The following is an 18,102-nucleotide window of genomic DNA, read 5'->3' as shown; positions in this document are numbered from 1 at the left end:
AAAGAATATTGTGAATATATATATTTGTGCCCTTGGTGAGAAATCTGTGGGATGGATTCCTAGAAATAGAAATGCTAGAGCAGAGGTTTTGCACATTGAACATCTTGGTGGATGCTGTGAAACCTCTTCTGTAATAACTTTCTACCCATTTAGAACTTTACCAATAATATATGAATGTGTTTGTTTTTTTGTATTAATAGTGTCCTTGCTATGTTGGACACTGGCATTGTTTTCATTGTTGCCAATTTGATAGGGATAAATGATGAGTGATCTCATTTTAACTTAAATCATAAAGTCTCTTCTTTAATTGGAGAAAAAGTTAGCAGTAGGTGCTGTTTAACGAGCAGTGGTTGTTACTGGTTCTGTGCTTGGCTCTCTAGATGGGTGGTGATGACCCAGAGGTAAGATAATAGACTACTGGCATAATGTTCCCATGATTGCTTAATTTGTAATTCCTAATGAATACTGGAAAATTAGCTTTCCTGAGACATTGGTAATGACTTTTTGCAAATTAGCTTTATTTTCTTACTTGGTGTATTTTGTCACTGGAGGAATACTGTTAGAGAGCGGTCAGGACCTTTCTGTATTGAATGTGAATTTTTAGCCTAATTATTTTGTAACCCAATTTGTGTGGATATGCATGTGTTAGTTATTATTTCACTGTTGCTAATCTGCATCAAAGGAAAAATCACCTTTTGGTAAATATAAGAGTTGTTTACTCTTTTCTGTGTTGCTTTCTGTAGTGTCTCCTGGGACTCTCCTACTCATTACTTGCCTGTGCCTTGTGGCCAATGGTGGCGTTTGTAGTTCCTGAACATCAACTGGGAACTGCATATGGCTTGTAAGTGTTTGCACATGGATCATATAATGTCTCTCCCTGCTATATCGATTTAAAATCCAGACCTCTTGAATCTAGTCATCTTCAGGCTTTTGGGACAGCTCTGAACCTCGAAATAACCAGAAAAGTCTATTAATCTATTTGTGTTATTATTGTGGCAAAAAAATGCACCAAGTCCCTAATAGGAGAATTAGCGATAAGCCATCCCGTAAAAGGGCATTGCTTGCTGACCATCCTGCTGCCTGTTTATCTGTAGACTTCTCAGTGAGACGCTGCGTTCCTGTCGTCTCTGGTGGAAAAGGCCAAAGGGGGGAACCACATCTATGGTTGGCATTCACTTAGCCTTTTGTCTCCTTCAGCAGGAAAGTGTCATGTTCATCCTGCCCTTGCTGAGGCAGATTCCCTTACCTGTGAGCCTAAAGTTAAGAAGTGGAAACAGTCATGGGAAAAAAAAAAAAAAATCAGATCATTCCTGGTTGAAAACATCTCTTAGCATTAATAATATGTGGTTTATAGATACAGTTATTTATAGTGACTTGCTTTTTGTGTATGATGACTTTAGAATTGATATATATATTTTTTGATTTCTTAAATTGTAGCATGCAGTCCATTCAGAATCTTGGGTTGGCGGTCATTTCCATCATTGCTGGAATGATCTTGGATACTCGGGGATACTTGTTTTTAGAAGTTTTCTTCATTGCCTGTGTTTCCTGTAAGTGCGCCACCTGGCAACATTTAGTTTCTTCTAATATGTGGCAGAATGTCCTTGTTTATTGGAGAAGGAGATGGCAGCCTGCTCCAGTATTCTTGCCTGGAAAATCCATGGACAGAAGAACCTGAAGGGGCCCTGGAGGGCTACAGTCCATGCAGTTGCAGAATCAGACATGACTGAAGTGACTTAGCATGCACACGTTGTCATTTATACTTCTACGTTTTTGTTATTGTTCTTTTCCTCGCTTTTAAAAACCAAATCCCTAAAGTGTTGCACTCAGATTTGCCTAATTCTTAGCCTGTGCATCTGTTTTCCAGCTAGTGACTTTTTTTGGGGGGTATTATTAATTTTTTTTGATCTCTAATGTTTTAAAATTATTTTTAATTGGAGATAATTGTTTTACAATGTTTTGTTGGTTTCTGCCGTATGGCTGTGTGAATCACCCATAAGTATACATATGTCCCCTCCCCCTTGAACCTCCTTCCCCCAAAACCCACAGAGCACGAGGCTGAGCTCCCTGTGTTCCTACTCCAACTAGTGACTTTTTAGTTCTGTGACGATTCATTGGCACTTTTCAGAAGATTCCTATCCATAAAGGTAGCAACAGAATCTACTTTCTATTCTGTTCTAAATATTTGTGTTTTTTTTACTGGTAAAAGTTATGTTATATATTTTTAATTACAGTGCAAAGAAGAATGTAGTACAAATATATGTTACAGCGTGAATGAACATTAAAAACATTCTCAGTGAAAAAGTTACACAGAAAACGTCACCCAGATCCTATACTCATCTTGTCTGTTTCATAAAGACTTAAAATTTTTTTTTAAAAAAAACACAACACTTTCCCCTTTAGAGTAGAACTATTTGAAGGGTCCTGAGTATGTCCCTAGTGTGAAGGTGTGGACATTAGTGTGGCTTGGGGCTGAGTACTCATGGTTTATTCATTAGTCTGTTTTGAATTATTTTTATTGTTGGTCCTGTTATTTAATTTTACCAATAAATCATTTATTTAAATCAATAAAATGATTTATTGAAAACTGCAAACATAAATCAGTATTTTTCCACTAATGTGGTCACCTTACACATAAATTGTGTTCATCTGAAGAAAATGTCACATAACATAGCAAGATGTCTTTTATACTTCAGTAAGTTGTATTTACAAGGGTATACTCCAGTGATAATTTTATCTGACTTCATTTACAGGAATAAAGACTACTTAAAGTGTGGTGTTTGCAGATGATTGCTATGACTAGCCTGAATGCATTTTATTATCTCAAAATTAGCAGAAATTAGCACATCACATTTTAAAAATATATTATTTCTTGTTAAATAGTGGGCTGTATATGAATTAATGGATTTCCCTGGTTTGGTGGCTCAGATGGTAAAGAATCCACCCATCTTCCAGATCCCTGAGTTGGGAAGATCTCATGGAGAAGGAAATGGCAAGCCACTCCAGCATTCTTGCCTGGGAAATCCCATGAGCAGATGAGCCAGGCGGGGCTACATACAGTCCATGAGGTTGCAATTATGATTACATAGGAACCACTGGGGAAAAGTACGTGTTTTTAAGGACACTATGTTCTTTTCCCTTCCAGTGTCACTTTTATCTGTCGTCTTACTCTACATGGTGAATCGTGCCCAAGGTAAGAGAAGTTGAGGTATTTTCTTAAATTAATTTATTTTTTAATCAAAGGATAATTGCTTTACAGAATTTTATTGTTTTCTGCCAAATATCAACCACAATGGACAATTGTTTGGGGCCCCTGGATTGTCTCCATGCCCCTGTAGAGGCCAGTGCTTTAGTTCATGTAATAACATTCTGTTTATAGTGCTGAAACACATTTTCCTTCATAGCATATAATTATGTATTCTGGACCTTCACATTTATTTATTAAAATTGTTCTGTTCTTGCTGGTCAGTTCAGTTTGTTTTGTGTTAGATGTTATTTTTATATCATCATAAAGAAGTATGACTTTTAAAAAAAGTAACCTGAAGTCCTTCCTATATACTTACTTTAAAGTATAATTGTGAGGACTGTTTTAGCCTGTGTCTTATATTTTTAAAAAATGAGAAGTAAACACATTTATGGCTGAAGTTCGCATTTTAAGGTTGAAAGTGTTTGATACTTTCATGTGAATGAGAAGTTACAGATTTTTTTCATTTGCTTATATTTGTTTTTGTATTTTTTGTCCTTAATAAAATTTTTATATTACCTTTATTAATTTTTCTAAACTGGCTTGCCCCCTAAGGGTTGTCACGTATTTAAAAAGATGAGTATATATGATGTTTAAATAATTTTAGGTCATGTCTTTTAATGTCTCTTAATTTTTACTACTTATTAATAGTACAGTGTCCCAAAACCTTGAGCAATACATAAGTCCAAATTTCTTAAAAAATGCTAACATTAAGGAGTGATTATTTGTATCATATAAGGGTTCTTAAAAAACACTTTTTCCGCCTTGGGAAGTTTTCAGGAGATAAACTATTTGTCACCTTCCATAGATTTTTTTGTTACTTTAAGATGTATGTGTGCACATGCACATTGGCATGTGAATGTTTGAATTTTACTTCTGATAGTTATATTGAAAAAATTTCACACTTGTGTGTATTTTAGGTGGGAACCTAAATTATTCTGCGAAAAAAAGGGAAGAAGTGAAACTTTCTCATGAGGAGTAAGTATTGAAAGAGAAAAGTCTTTATTTTGAAAATCTTGAAGCATTAGTAGTTTATTTTAAGATTGGGTTTAGACTTTTAAGAAATTAGTCTCTTGAGTTTTGAGAGCTAACAATTATCTTTGGGACTACTGTAACATAATTCTTGTTTATACTAGAAAATTTTTAAAGGGTGGATATCAAAGGTTAAAATGAAGGGAATAAAAAAGCAAATTGGGGTTTAACTTTCCTTCTGAGAGGAGAGAGAGAGAGGCCTGCAGTATTTGTAATTTACTGGGGGAAAGGGCTTTGTCCTCACTTCTGTGCTAGGCTTATCCTTTCATTCTTTCTCGTATTTTCTTTTTCTTAACTAATTGTTGTTGTTCAGTTGTTCAGTCCTGTCCGACTCTTTGTGATGGTTGAGATAATCTTGTATTATCTAGTTGAGATAAGCTAGTTGACATTAACTAGTTAAGATAATCTTTTATTTCCTCCTGGTACTAACATGCTATTCTGTATTCTCTTACTTGGAACAGATTAAAGTATATAGTGTGGAACTTAAGTTAAATCAGTGTTTTCCATGAGTGTATGCTGAACCATAGTAGTAATTCTATTTTTTTTTAAACTTTTTATTTTATACTGGCATATAGCCAGTTAACAATGTTGTGATAGTTTCAGGTGAACAGTGAAGGGACCTAGCCACAAATATACAAGCACCCCTTCTCCTTTAAACCCCCGTCTCATCCAGGCTGCCACATAACACTGAGCAGAGGTTGCTGTGCTGTGCAGTAGTTCCTTGTTGGTTATCCATCTTAAACACAGGCGTGTGTACCCGTTCATCCCAAACTCCCTAACTGTCCCTACCACCCCAGCAGCTATGTTTGTTTTCTGTGTCCGTGAGTTTCTCTGTGTCCTGTAAGTTCATTTGCATAATTTCTTTTTAGATCCCACATGTAAGGGATGTCATACAGTGCTTCTCTTTCTCTGTCTGACCTCCTTCGCTCAGCATGACACACTCTAGTTCCATCCTTGTTGCTGAAAATGGCATTATTTCATTCCTTTTAATGACTGGGTATTATTCCATTGTATATGTGTACCGCGTCTGCTTTATCCATTCCTCTGTCAATGGACATTTAGGTTGCTTCCATGTCTTGGCTATTGTAAGCAATGCTGCAGTGATCATTGGGGTGTGTGTATCCTTTTGGATCATGTTTTTCTCTGGAGATATGCCCAGGAGTGGGATTGCAGGGTCATATGGTAGCTCTGTTTTTAGTTTTTTTAAAAGGTATCTGCATATTGATCTCCATAGTGGCTATACCAATTTACATTCCCACCAACAGTATAGGAGGGTTCCCTTCTCTCCACACCCTCCCCAGCATTTATTGTTTGTGGATTTTTTGATGATAGCCATTCTGGTGGGTGTGAGATGATGTCTCATTGTAGTTTTGATTTGCATTTCTCTCATAATTATCGATATTGATAATTATCAGTGTTGAATATCTTTTCATGTACCTAATGGCCATCTGTATGTCTTCTTCGGAGAACTGTCTATTTAGGTCTCCTGCCCATTTTTTGATTGGGTTGTTTGTTTTGATGCTGTTAAGCATCATAAGCTGTTTGTAAATTTTGGAGACTAATCCCTTTCCAGTCACATCATTTGCAAATACTTTCTCCTGATGATTCTTTTTCTTGTTATTTCTAGTTTTTTAGATATTGAATTTTTTATGATTTAAAAAATTTACTTGTAAATATATACCATGTACGTTTTATGAATTTTGAGTAAGCTGAAATAGGATAGAACAAGGCTGTGTTTTCTGGAGATTGATTCTTGGTTGTCTCAAATTCCTTTTTTTTCTGGCCATACCTTGAGGCTTATGGGATCTTAGTTCCCCAACCAGTGATTGAACCTAGGGCCTCAACAGTGAAAGTGTGGAGTCTTAACCAGTGGACTGCCAGGGAACTCCCTCAAATCCCCTTTTAACATGGTAATTCTACTTCTGTAAATAGTTGTTGTTCAAATCATATTTTAGAAGGATTTTTAAAGTCAGAGATACTCAACATTGCCATATGTTAAGTAAACAAAAGGTGAAAATGCAAATATATCCTAATTTTATTCAAGAAAAAGTATGCAGGCATATGTATTTCTTAAATCCATTACTTGTATATAATGGAAAGAAGGCTGAAAGAAAAATCCCCAAATATTACCAATTCCATTTGAATGGTAGGGTTAGAAGAGTTTATTTTTTTTCTTGGCTTTGTATATTTTCTGAATTTTCTACATTGATCCTGTGTTACTCTTATGGTCAAAAGGAGTGAAAAGATTATCCAGCAAAATGTGTAGCTTAATACCTGACACTGCATGTTTTTTATAGTGGTTATGGTTTTCATTTTCTAATGATAGGGTTTTGTGGGTTTTTCTCCTTCCCTTTTTTGATAATGTATTATATTGTGTTTTACAGATGAGAAGTTTAAATGACTGTGTCATGAGAATGGGCTGCACACATCATTGGTTTGAAAACCTCCATTTTTTTTTTTTTTAAAAATTTAGAGTTTAGTCATTAGGAAAAATAATACTTTGGAGAGATTTTATATTTATATTTTTAATATACCTATTCAAGAGCATAACTGTGAGGACTGTGTCTTCTGTATTGCTGAAAAATTCTGCTTTGGAATAGATTTATCAGTGGTGAAGTTTACAAAATTGCACCTGGTACATGCAGGTGATTTTGAGTAAGGACAGTAAATAATGGAAATCTTTGGATATTGTATTGACATAATTTTCACAAAATCTATCTTAAGGATTTGGCCCTTTTTTTTTTTAACCTTAAAAAAAAAAAGCTTTTGAAGTGATTGAAAGGATGTTTTATATAGAATAAATAATGGCATTTTAATAGGCATTCCCTTTTGTAATAGGGGATATTTGAAAGATACTTTTGTGAAGTCTCATTTCCACATATAACAGATTCTGTTCTCTCTTTAGTTATGAGAGGTTGCTGACCCTTTTGAGCTTCTATATTTCTCTGTTACTGAGAACCCTAATCCCTTAGGGACGTGATTTTGTGGTACAAACCTTCTGTATGATTTTTCCTATAGTCCAGTTAATTACTAAAAGTTATGTAACTATAAATTATGATAATTGTATATCTACACAGATAAATAAAAGCGCTGCAAAAGAAATACTTGATGTCTTTAACTTTTGACTTAAAAAAAATTAAAACACTGATTTTTAACTCTAATTTATGGGGAAAATTATTTCTATAAAAAGAAAGTCTATGTTGGAATATGGAAAATTTGCCTAGTTACTGTCATTTAAAGATTATGGGAGTAGTTTTTTCCTCCAGAGTAGAACCTTAAGTAACATTTATGTCTTTTGCATTAAATAAAATATGGATATGAAAATTTTCTGTCAAACTGAAATACTCTTTAGCTTACCTGGTGGTCTGATAGTTAAGAATCTGCCTGCAGTGCAGGAGACACAGGTTCAGTCCCTGGGTCAGGAAGAATCCCTGGAGAAGGAAATGGTAATTTACTCCAGTATTCTTACCTGGATAATCCCATGGACAGAGGAGCCTGGTGGGCTACATTGTCCATAGGAATTGCAAAGAGTCAGACACAACTGAGCAATTAACACTGGTCTTGTCATATTATATATTAAAGTCAAGGAATTTTTTTGTATCGCATTCTCTGGACATGCAGATATTTTAGACAACATTTAACATATTTAGGTGATTATTTTGTTTGATGTACGTGGCATAACATTGTAAGTTTAAAATTCCTAGATCAGTTTGAAAGTGTATTACTTAGGGTAAGTTTATTTCTTCAGCACATCCGTTTTTCTGGTTTATTGTATCATTACTCAGTTGTTATTTCTTTAGGCTTTGACTGCCATGTGACCGTTCTAGTCTACTGAAAGTTGGCCTTACCAGTTGGGAAAAGCTGCACTGGGGCTCAGGTTTCTGTTGAAAATTCTGTGAAACCAGGTTGTAGAGAATCTTGGATAAAATAGTCTTAAGAAAAGGGAGCAGCATGGACGGAGCCCCTGAGAAAGGATGGAACATGACCAGTTAAAAAAAAAAAAAAAACAAACGTAAGCTGCTCACTGCAGCTGAGGCACAGAGGAAGTGTAAGGCGGCTGCGAGACCACACACGCCCTGCACAGCAGCAGACTTGCCTTCTTTGCAGAGTCTGGTTCAGTTTCCCAAGGAAAATCCGGTTATTGTCCAGATTCTGTGTCTTACCATGTTCAGGCAGTTTTTAACCATTCAAAGCAGACCCTATCTGCTCTGAGTAAATATTAATAAATATTTAAATAGTAAATAATCAGGACAAAAGGAGAATTCCTCTCCCCCTTCTGCACCCCAGTAGAGCCCAGATTTTGTAGGGTACAGTGGACAAGAGTTGAGAGAGTGAAGTGGGAGGAGGGTGAGAGAGGAGAAAAGATATGCAAGGTACCAGTTCAAGGTTGTTGAACTGGCAGGAACAGGGGTGGGAGAGCAGGGAGGAGGGAATCAGCTGCAAGGGGTGTTGGCTGCAGGAGGAGCAGGGCTTATGTGAGTGGCAGGAAGCCTGGCCTGAGATGTGGAGGTGTGGGGAGGTGGGCCCGGACACGGGGCCATCTCCAATTTCAGAGTCATTGCTCAGGGGCTGGAGTGAGAGTGTAAGTGAGAAGTAAGTGTCCTCTTTGGGTTCTGATGGGGTTGTGGAGGTGCAGTCCAGGCTTGGGGGAGAGGAGAGGCAAGGAATGGGCCATATTTAATGGAGATTTAAAAATGTTTCCCATGACTTTAATTTTATTTTCTGTGAATTTTAATGGATTATATGAATTTAATGGTTCTATGAATTTTAATGGATGTAGATTTGTGTTTGGCTACCACAATCAGAATACAGAACAAACAGTTCTTTAATGAACATTTCAAAGGAAAAATGTTGTAACATTTTAAGATAACATACGTGTGTTCTTTTCACTTAAGAGTTATTTTAGAAAGTTTTGGGTTGTTTTCCAGCACTTGGATTTTTTAAAAATGTCTTTTTAGTGTGATGACTATAAAGTTTTTATAATCATGTAACTTAATATGCTGTATTCTGTAGACGGTAGTATTTCACCTCTTAACATCTCTGAAATTGGGATGTGTCTTTGACAGCATCTTCAGTTCAGTTCAGTCGCTCAGTCGTGTCCGACTCTTTGCGACCCCATGAATCACAGCACGCCAGGCCTCCCTGTCCATCACCAACTCCCGGAGTTCACTCAAACTCACGTCCATTGCGTCAGTGATGCCATCCAGCCATCTCATCCCCTGTCGTCCCCTTCTCATTCTGCCCCCGATCCTCCCAGCATCAGAGTCTTCTCCAGTGAGTCAGCTTCGCCTGAGGTGTCCAAAGTACTGGAGTTTCAGCTTCAGCATCATTCCCTCCAAAGAAATCCCAGGGTTGATCTCCTTCAGAATGGACTGGTTGGATCTCCTTGCAGTCCAAGGGACTCTCAAAAGTCTTCTCCAACACCACAGTTCAAAATCATCAATTTTTCGGCGATCAGCTTTCTTCACAGTCCAACTCTGACATCCATACATGACCACTGGAAAAACCATAGCCTTGACTAGACGGACCTTTGTTGGCAAAGTAATGTCTCTGCTTTTAAATATGCTGTCTAGGTTGGTCATAACTTTTCTTCCAAGGAGTAAGCGACAGCATCTTATGATTCAAAGAGAGATAGTAGTGAGGAAAACCAAGCATAATACTGTAACAATAGATGATACTTGATGATATGCACAGACTTCTGTATCATCATTCATTTCTGGGAGCACTGAACCTAAGGCTCTTTACTAGAGGTGGTGATTCAGAAATGTGAAAATTGTGGACCATCGGCCACACATCGATGAGCGAGGGAAACAGACGAAAGATCAGTGATTCTGAGATGGTGATGTGGTGCCAAGAGCACTGTCATAGAGCAATGACTGATGGGGGTTAGGGACCCTAGATGACTACTGAGGTTCCAGAGGAAGATGGTCTTTGAGCTGCATGACAAAGGATGAATAAGATGACTTACCTGAGCAGTGGAGCAGCGAGGTATGAATGTTTCTAGAGCTAATCTTGGAACCTGCTGATTGATGATGATGGAGTGAAGGAGGCAAGTGTAGAGTTCAGGTTGGAAGCTTTTTGTTTTTTAAGGTTTTTTTTAATGTGGACCGCTTTTAAAGTCTTTTTTGAATTTGTCACAACGTTGCATCTGTTTTATGTATTTTGGCTTTTTGGCCCAAAGGCATGTGAGATCTTACCTCCCCAAGCAGGGATTGAATTCACACCCCCTGCATTGGAAGGTGAGGTCCCAACCACTGAATCACCAGGGAAATCCCAGGCTGGAAACTTTGATAGGAGATGAGATTGATGAAGGACTGTTGTTATATGTTCGGCATTTTGAACTTAAGCCTGAAGGCATTTGGGCGATTTTGGAAGATGCACATGTTGGGAATTAAGATTTACATCTGACAAAGATGACTGTAGAAGCAGAAGGAAGGGAATGAAGTAGAGGATGAGGGGAACAAATCTAGGGGTCAGAGAATGATAAATCGGTTGGAGCAGTGAAGCCCACAAGAAGTGATAGAACCAAGGCAGTAGTGGAGCGGATGAACAGGAGAAAACACATTCCTGTGATGCTAGGGAGGCCGATCTGACCACGTGATCATGACAGGTTGAAGTGTGGGAAGAGGCTGGAGTTAAGCACGACTCCCAGATCTCTGACTTGGATGGATGGTGGTGCCATTGAGCTGAAAGCAGGTTTGGGAGGAAAACGATTTCAGTTTTGACTTTATGGAACTTGCCATGCCCGAGGAACTGTTGTATGGGTTTGCAATGCAAGAGGCTTTCCCTGGAGAGGGGTTTGCGGGTCATCATTGGGGCCCTCAGGGAGTCAGTGAGGTTGTCCAGGAGGAGAGTGGGGTAGAATAGGAAGAGTGCGGGGGCGGAACCCTGGGGCCTCCCACCCACACTCACAGGGTGGGAGCAGGAGAGGGTGCAGTGTGTGCAGTCAGTTTAATGAGGAAGTGGGTGACTGACAAATGGCATGGAAGCCCAAGCAGGACAGGGCATGACCGTTTGGTTTGTAACTGGAAACCACTGGTGTGTTGTAAAGAGCAGTTACAATGCACTGGGATGGTGAGATGGGCAGTAGCCAGCTTGCGATGATTTGGCACTATGAATTCAAGGTAGAAATTGCAATAAAAAGCATTGCCTACTCTTGCAAGAAACTAGGCTATAAAAGGAGAGACCATAAGGAGTGTTCAGTGACTGTGTCTTTGATTGTTGGGTTAATGCTTTCTAAAGGTCTCTTGGCTAATGTGTTTTTCTACCTGTGGAGTGGAACTTTCTCAGACTCAACGATTCTTTAATTTGCTTGAAGTGGCACTTTTTGCTTTTTGTTCATGATTTAACACTATAATAATGCCCAGCTAGAGCTTGCTGCAGGAATATGAGTTCCATCTTATCATGGAATTCTTGAGGCCATTACCTTTGAAGTTGTTCGGTACATTAACAAACAAATAAACAGAAAACGTTAACAAAACAAGAAGTTGAGAAGTTGAAATACTAAGGAGATTGAGCTTGTTTACAAAAAAGTAAAAGACAATGAGAATACGCAACTTTATAAGCTTAGGTTATGCTTAATTGCAAAAAACTTGATGAAAAATTTCCCTTCTTTATTGTTCTTGAAATATGGGCTAAGAAGTGAGAATGCTTGCAGGTATTGTGTGTCCTGGAATTGCTTTGAATTGCAGTTGGTGAGTGTGAGAACAAATAAATCCCAAACGATTTGTGATTTAGTTTTATAGGCACGCACTCATAAACTGGATTCAGGCAGTAATTCCGGAAAGCATACACAGGAGAATTATTTGCTGTATGTTCATTTACTCCACAAAGATTAGCGAGTACCCATATGTTGAAATCTCTGCTAGATCCTGTAGGATAGGAAATAAGGGGACTTAAATAATGCTGCTCATACTTGGTCCAAGGGAGATGTGGGTGAGGGGTCAGAGAAGAGAGAAAGCCTTCTCTCTTTTTTTTAATATTTATGTTTAGTATTTATTTATTTGACTGCACCAGGTCTTACTTGCAGCATGTGGATCTAGTTCCCTAACCAGGGATCGAGCCAGGGCCCCTTGCCTTGGGAGTGCACAGTCTTAGCCACTGGACCACCAGGGAAGTCCCGAGAAAGGGCCTTCTGATGGGTGATCAGGGGAGGCTTCTTGGAAGAGGTGGCATTTGAACTGTATGCTGAGAGATGACTGTTCATTCATTCTCTTTGGCGTGTCTGTTTCATGCGATACCCTTGACTACTCTCTTTCTTGAAACTGTCCTGGTTTGGTTTTCCCACACTATTATCAGCACCACCTTTGGCCTCTGTGTTCCCTGTCAACCCTTTTTATGGTTCCTGTATCTCCTAGGTCCTCTGTTCTTTCTCTTCCCTTCTTCCTCAGAGATATAATTTCCATCTGCAGCTTGGAAGAGTTGCCTGAATAGGTAACTCTAAACCCAGAGCTTGAGCCTAAACTTTCTCTGGCCCTCCATCCTACATTTCCAACTTGAGGCCTCACTAGCAGCTCACATTTCAGTTGTCTGAACTATCCCTTATGATACACCGCCTGTGCCTTCCCTCCTTTACTTCCTTTTGCTTTCCTATCGAGCAACTATTGAGTGTCCCTGTGTGCTCAGTACTAGTTGATCATTCTTTTGATTCCTCAGGCTTGGAGTCTCAGAGCCAGTTTTTTTTCTGTCCCCCTTACCACCTATGTCTCAATAATTTATTTCATTCATCTTCATTCTTTCCAGTATGTTTTGAAATCCTTTTGGTTCTACTAAAAGATTTAGTTCTTCATGCCCATTATCTGTATGCCTGGATCACTGCAGTGGCCTCATAAATGGTGATCACCTTCCTCTACCTCCTCTTCGTTGTCAACATCGCCATTGCTTACTGAGTGTCCATCACGTTTGGAATGTTGCTCAGTTCAGTTCAGTCGCTCAGTCGTGTCTGACTCTTTGCGACCCCATGGACTGCAGCATTCCAGGCTTCCCTGTCCATCACCAACTGCCGGAGCTTGCTCAAACTCATGTCCATTGAGTCAGTGATGCCATCCAACCATCTCATCCTCTGTCGTCCCCTTCTCCTCCTAGGAATGTTGCTAGGGTACCATAGTCTATATGTTGAAAAGTGGAGTAGAAGGAGAGACAAAACAGACCTGAATGATAAAGAAGTCCATCTCCAAGTCCAAGGCAATAGGCCCAGAGGCTGAGTCAGCAGTGCAGTGAGACTGGAGGAAGTGGACCCCAAGATCTGGGGAGATGGGTATCTAGGCACGTGGAGAAGGTTTGGGGCAGGGTGTCGAGTGGTGGATGGTGGCCCTCTGGTGAACATGTGAGAGGGGGACAGCCATGTGGTGTGGTATAAGACCTGTGAGTTGAAAAGTTCAGCTAGGCCCGGACTGTGATGGATCTAGTAGACCAGGATGAGATATCTGGTCTTTATCCTGTAGAAGTAAGTTTGTAGGGAGGGAATGGGCAGAAATAGGGAGAGTGTGACCTATGAAAAGTGTTCTTTGAGAAGTACTTGGACGTGGTGTGTAGGCTGAGTTTGAAGCCAGTTAGGAGATATCACAGAAGGCTTCTGTAACATTTTGTTTCTTATCTCTAAACACAACGACTGCCAGATTAAGTTTCTCAGTCGAAGTTTGGGTCCTGTGACCTTCCCAGATGCCCTTGGTGGGTTCCACGCCTTGAGGAGCAGTTCTTTTGCTGGCTTTGGGTAGCCTTTGTGGTCGCACTTCAGCCTACCCTTCCAGCGTTGTCTCTGCCTCCTACCCTTCAGTAACCAACCGTTGGCCCCCACACAAATTTTCCATTCTCTCCAGTGCTCGAGAAATGCTAACTGCAGTTTCACCCAGCTTTCAGCATACACATGACACCTTTCATGGCCCCCAAAGCCCCTGCCCCCTGACAAAGCTTCCCTCGTGCTTATACTGTGTTGTTTGCTTTTAATTAATCACCAACTGACATTACTTTTTTCTGTAGCCTTTGAAGTTGTTAATTAGTGCTCATATTGTTTCTCTGGGTTTGTTTTTCCAACAGTCTGGAACCTCCTCAAGAGCTGGCACCGTGCTTGCCCCTTGTAGGTGGCTACAGCCATCACATTTGCATCCAGTACTATCCCAGTGCTGACCTTCCGAGCAGCCAGGCGGATTACACAGATGCTCAAAGCCCAGGGTGATAACACATTTGAGGACCCAAGCTTTCACTCAGGTGGTGGGCATTGAATGAGGAGATTGAGGAAGAGCTTTTGTTCCTTTTTGTCTCCTCATCCCCTGGTGTTGATGGGTGTTTGCTAACCAAAGGGGAGTCAGGAATATCCCCTTGACTTTTGTTGGGCAGTGGGTTCCCAGCTCCCCTTTCAATGGAGCCCTTTCTCTAAAGGGGAATAGTCTACTTTGATTCTCATATCTTGAGATAACTACCCTTGAAAACTAGGATATGATGACAACTAGGTGAAACTTTCTTGATCCCAGTGATAGAGAAGTAAGTTAAAAGTGGATGCCTATTCTTTGCTATTAGATAGGTCAAAAGATTCTGCAGAAGCAAAATTAGCAGTATATGGATCAGAGAAATAATTGTAAGCATGTAAATTAGCAGGGACTTAAGACTGGAAAACTTTGGCCAGGGGTATAAAGCACTTGGGCTTCCCTGGTGGCTCAGATGGTAAAAGAATCTGCCTGCAATGCAGGAGACCCAGGTTTGATCCTTGGATCGGGAAGATCCCCTGGAGAAGGGAATGGCTACTTCAGTATTCTTGCCTTGAGAATTTCATGGACAAAGGAGCCTGGCTAGCGACAATCCATGGAGTTGCAAAGAGTCAGACACGATTGAGTGACTAACACTTAGTATTTAAAAACTACTTTTTAGATAAAAGTGATGCATCCTGAAAATTCTAGATTAGTTTTCTTTCCATTTCCAGGGTTGGCAGGCTGGTGGGCATTAGAAATAACGTCTAAGTGGGATGTAGGGTGGCTTTAAGCATTTACTGGGGAGCCAACTCTCCAGGAATGTTAAACCTTGCTCATTTGTAAGAGGTGATAGTTGAGACTGTAGGTCAGCTGAGTGTTTCCTTTGTGTTTGTGAGAAGAAAGGGACAAAAAGTAATAATATAAGCAAGACAACTGAGAGAATGTTCAAAAGAGCAAACAGTTTTAAGCTCTTTCAGCTACTGTAGAAGCACTTATTTATATAGAAACAGCTGACCTGCTAATTAGAAAACATCCTTGCCTATTCATTAAACTAATTATCTGAAGGAATTCTGCTAGGCAACACTTAGTCTAGTTCTAATTACTGTGTGCCCTTGAAAGCAATAAACGGCACTTTTAGAATAAAATTTTATGATTTAGACATGTATGTGGTTTACTCAGACGTTCCCTGTAAATAGAGTCGGGGTAGTAATGAGGGGTTACAGTTTAGCTTTTATGAAAAAGGCTTATCCACCTCTTCACAGAGAGATTATAAGGAATTATTAAATCACGCATGTTTAGACCTGAGAACCCCTTGGAGATCATTACTGTTTAAATATGAGTTTTTTTTAAAGGTCTTTCTGTTTTTGTATTACTTTTTTTTTAAGACGATGAGCATCATCTTGTGATTTAAGACAGTGGTAGACTTTTCCGTCATAAACTGAGACATTATGTTCACATATGAATAAGGTGGATCATCACTTCTGCAGCCACTTTAGCCTGCAGAGCCTTTTCTGACTTTAACCAGAACACCGGTTAAGAAGCATAATAAAAGAGCACATACTGTGTACTGGGGGTCCCCAACCTCTAGGATCTAATCATGCCTGATGATCTGAGGAAGAGCTGATGTAATAATCATAGGAATAAAGTGCACAATAAATTCACATGAATCACCCTGAAACCATCCCTTCCTACCCGTGCTCCATGGAAAAATTGACTTCCGTGAAACCAGTCCCTGGTGCCAAAAAGGTTGGGGACTGCTACAGTTGTTTTCAGGTCACAGCAATTATGTAAACAGATGAGCTGGTACTGTCAACAAAAACTCAGCCAGCTCTTGAGTATTTGGATTGGGCCATCTGCTTCAATCTTAGGGCTGTGTTCCTCAGAGCCAGTGCCTGGGTTCAGAGCTCCCGTCCAGCACTATGATTTGGGCGTTTTCCAGCTGGGTGACCTTGGATAAGCTACTTTAAGCTCTGTGCTTCAGTTTCCTGATCTGTCAGAGGGGCTAACAATAGCTCCTGCATCCAGGGCCTGTTGGGAGGATTAAATGAGTTATTTCTTATAAAGTGCTCTTACATATTAAGGGCTCCATCTATCCAGCCAGCCACCCACTTCTTCATTCAGCCCCTATTGTACTCTCACTGTGTGCTGGGCCCTGCTGTGGAGGCTGTTAGGGGACAGCACTCAGATGAGGTCCCTGTCCTATTGGAGCCTCCATTCTAGGGGGAAGAGACCATGAATAAGTAAGCAAACAAATCCAGGTCCTAATAAGTGTTACAATAATGACAACAAATCGGGAAATATAATAGAGATTGATTGGTTTCAGGGGAGAGAGGTCAACATTGGCTAGGGTGGCAGGAGAGACTGGAGAAGGTGACGTGTGAGCTGAAATCTGAATGAAAAGAGAAATGTCAGCTTCATTAAAAAAGTTTTCCTTTGTGTTGGTAGCTCTTTCCATATTCTTATTTTAAAATCACTTAACATCAAAATTAAAATCCTTTCAGGACCCCACTAGCTCGTGACTCTGTTCAGACAAGTCATTGTCAGCATCTTGGAGCTTTCCCCCTGAACTTCATCTTGGCAGGACCCAGACCTGCCCACCCTTGGGTCTCTGTCCCTTGGCTCCAGCTGGGTGCTCACCCACCTTGTTGTGCGCCAGTTCCTGGAGGAGCCTGACTCTGTTCCCACCTGACAGAAAGTAGAGGACTGGGTTGAGGCAGCTGCTCAGGCTCACCAGAGGCCTCCATACCTTATAGGCCAGGCTGACCACCGTCAGCAGCTGGCAGTTGTCTGAAGACAGGAAGCGGAGCGTGAAGTAGAGAGAGCGTGAGACGTGGAAGGGCACGAAGCAGAGGGTGAAGAGGCCACACACCAGCAGGATGGTCCGGATGGACTTGGCCCGGGCTGCGCCACCCACCCTCGTGAGGGTCTCCACTGGCGTGGCCAGGCTCCTGACCATCAGTGAGTAGCACACCAAGACGACCAAGGAGGGCAGGACAAAGCTGGACAACATCAGGACCATGCTGTAGACGAAAAACTTGTCAAAGTGATCCGCACTGGTCGAGTCATAGCAGATCATCTGGCCGTCGAGGTCGTCTGTGTGGGAGAAGATCAGGGTGGGCAGCAGCTGGATGACCACCACAGCCCATGTGGCGGTGGCGCCCAGCAGGGCGTGCCGGCGGGTCCGGTAGGGCAGCGAGCGCAGTGGGTGGCACACACCCAGGAAGCGGTGCACGGAGATGCAGGTAAGCAGCAGGACGCTGCTGTAGAGGTTGGCGTAGAACAGGAAGCGCACCAGCTTGCAGAGCAGCTCCCCGAAGGGCCAGGTGTCATTCAGGGAGTAGGTGACGATGAGGAAGGGCAGCGTCGATATATACAGCAGATCCGCCACCATCAGGTTCGCCAGGTAGATGGTGGCACAGCCCCAGCGCTTGGTTTGGCGCCAGGAGAGCCATAGGACGGCGCCATTCAGGGGCAGCCCCAGCACAAAGATGATGCTGTAGGTCAGGGAGAGGTAGATTTGCTTGTAGTGCTCCGAGAGATGGCAGGATCTTCCTTCCTCTGAGACGTTGGTGTCCAGCTTCTTCATCTCCCCGGGGGAGCACAGCTCTTCGTGCTTCTCCTTCCTCGGGGAGGAAACGGAGT

General features: G+C 40.9%; 2 protein-coding genes across 4 annotated transcripts in view; one reads left to right on the top strand and one right to left on the bottom strand.

Moving 5' to 3' along the window:
• MFSD1 (major facilitator superfamily domain containing 1) overlaps window positions 1-7,378 on the top strand; it is a 25,653-nt gene extending 18,275 nt beyond the window's left edge. Inside the window, exons 12-16 of one of the 3 annotated variants that reach the window (XM_012100527.4) lie at window positions 744-841; window positions 1,438-1,550; window positions 3,146-3,193; window positions 4,165-4,222; window positions 6,661-7,378. In XM_012100527.4, the coding sequence (XP_011955917.1) occupies window positions 744-841; window positions 1,438-1,550; window positions 3,146-3,193; window positions 4,165-4,222; window positions 6,661-6,664 (321 nt within the window). In that variant the 3' untranslated portion in view covers window positions 6,665-7,378. Of the gene's footprint in view, window positions 1-743; window positions 842-1,437 lie in introns of all 3 variants that reach the window. The other 2 variants (XM_027958939.3, XM_060405384.1) reach the window with 2 other exon arrangements.
• Window positions 6,707-18,102, bottom strand: LOC121817068 (P2Y purinoceptor 2-like). The gene has a single exon (XM_042235054.2). The coding sequence runs from the start codon at window positions 18,044-18,046 to the stop codon at window positions 17,030-17,032; it is 1,017 nt and encodes a 338-aa protein (XP_042090988.1). The 5' UTR covers window positions 18,047-18,102; the 3' UTR covers window positions 6,707-17,029.

Source organism: Ovis aries, chromosome 1 (assembly GCF_016772045.2).
Source record: "Ovis aries strain OAR_USU_Benz2616 breed Rambouillet chromosome 1, ARS-UI_Ramb_v3.0, whole genome shotgun sequence".
NCBI lineage: Eukaryota > Metazoa > Chordata > Mammalia > Artiodactyla > Bovidae > Ovis > Ovis aries.
The sequence above is the reverse complement of the archived record's forward strand: the minus strand, read 5'-3'. Positions and strand labels throughout refer to the sequence as shown.

Coding starts and splice junctions, on each gene's coding strand:
- LOC121817068 (XM_042235054.2), bottom strand. CDS start 18,046: ATGAAGAAGCTGGACACCAACGTCTCAGAGGAAGGAAGATCCTGCCAT.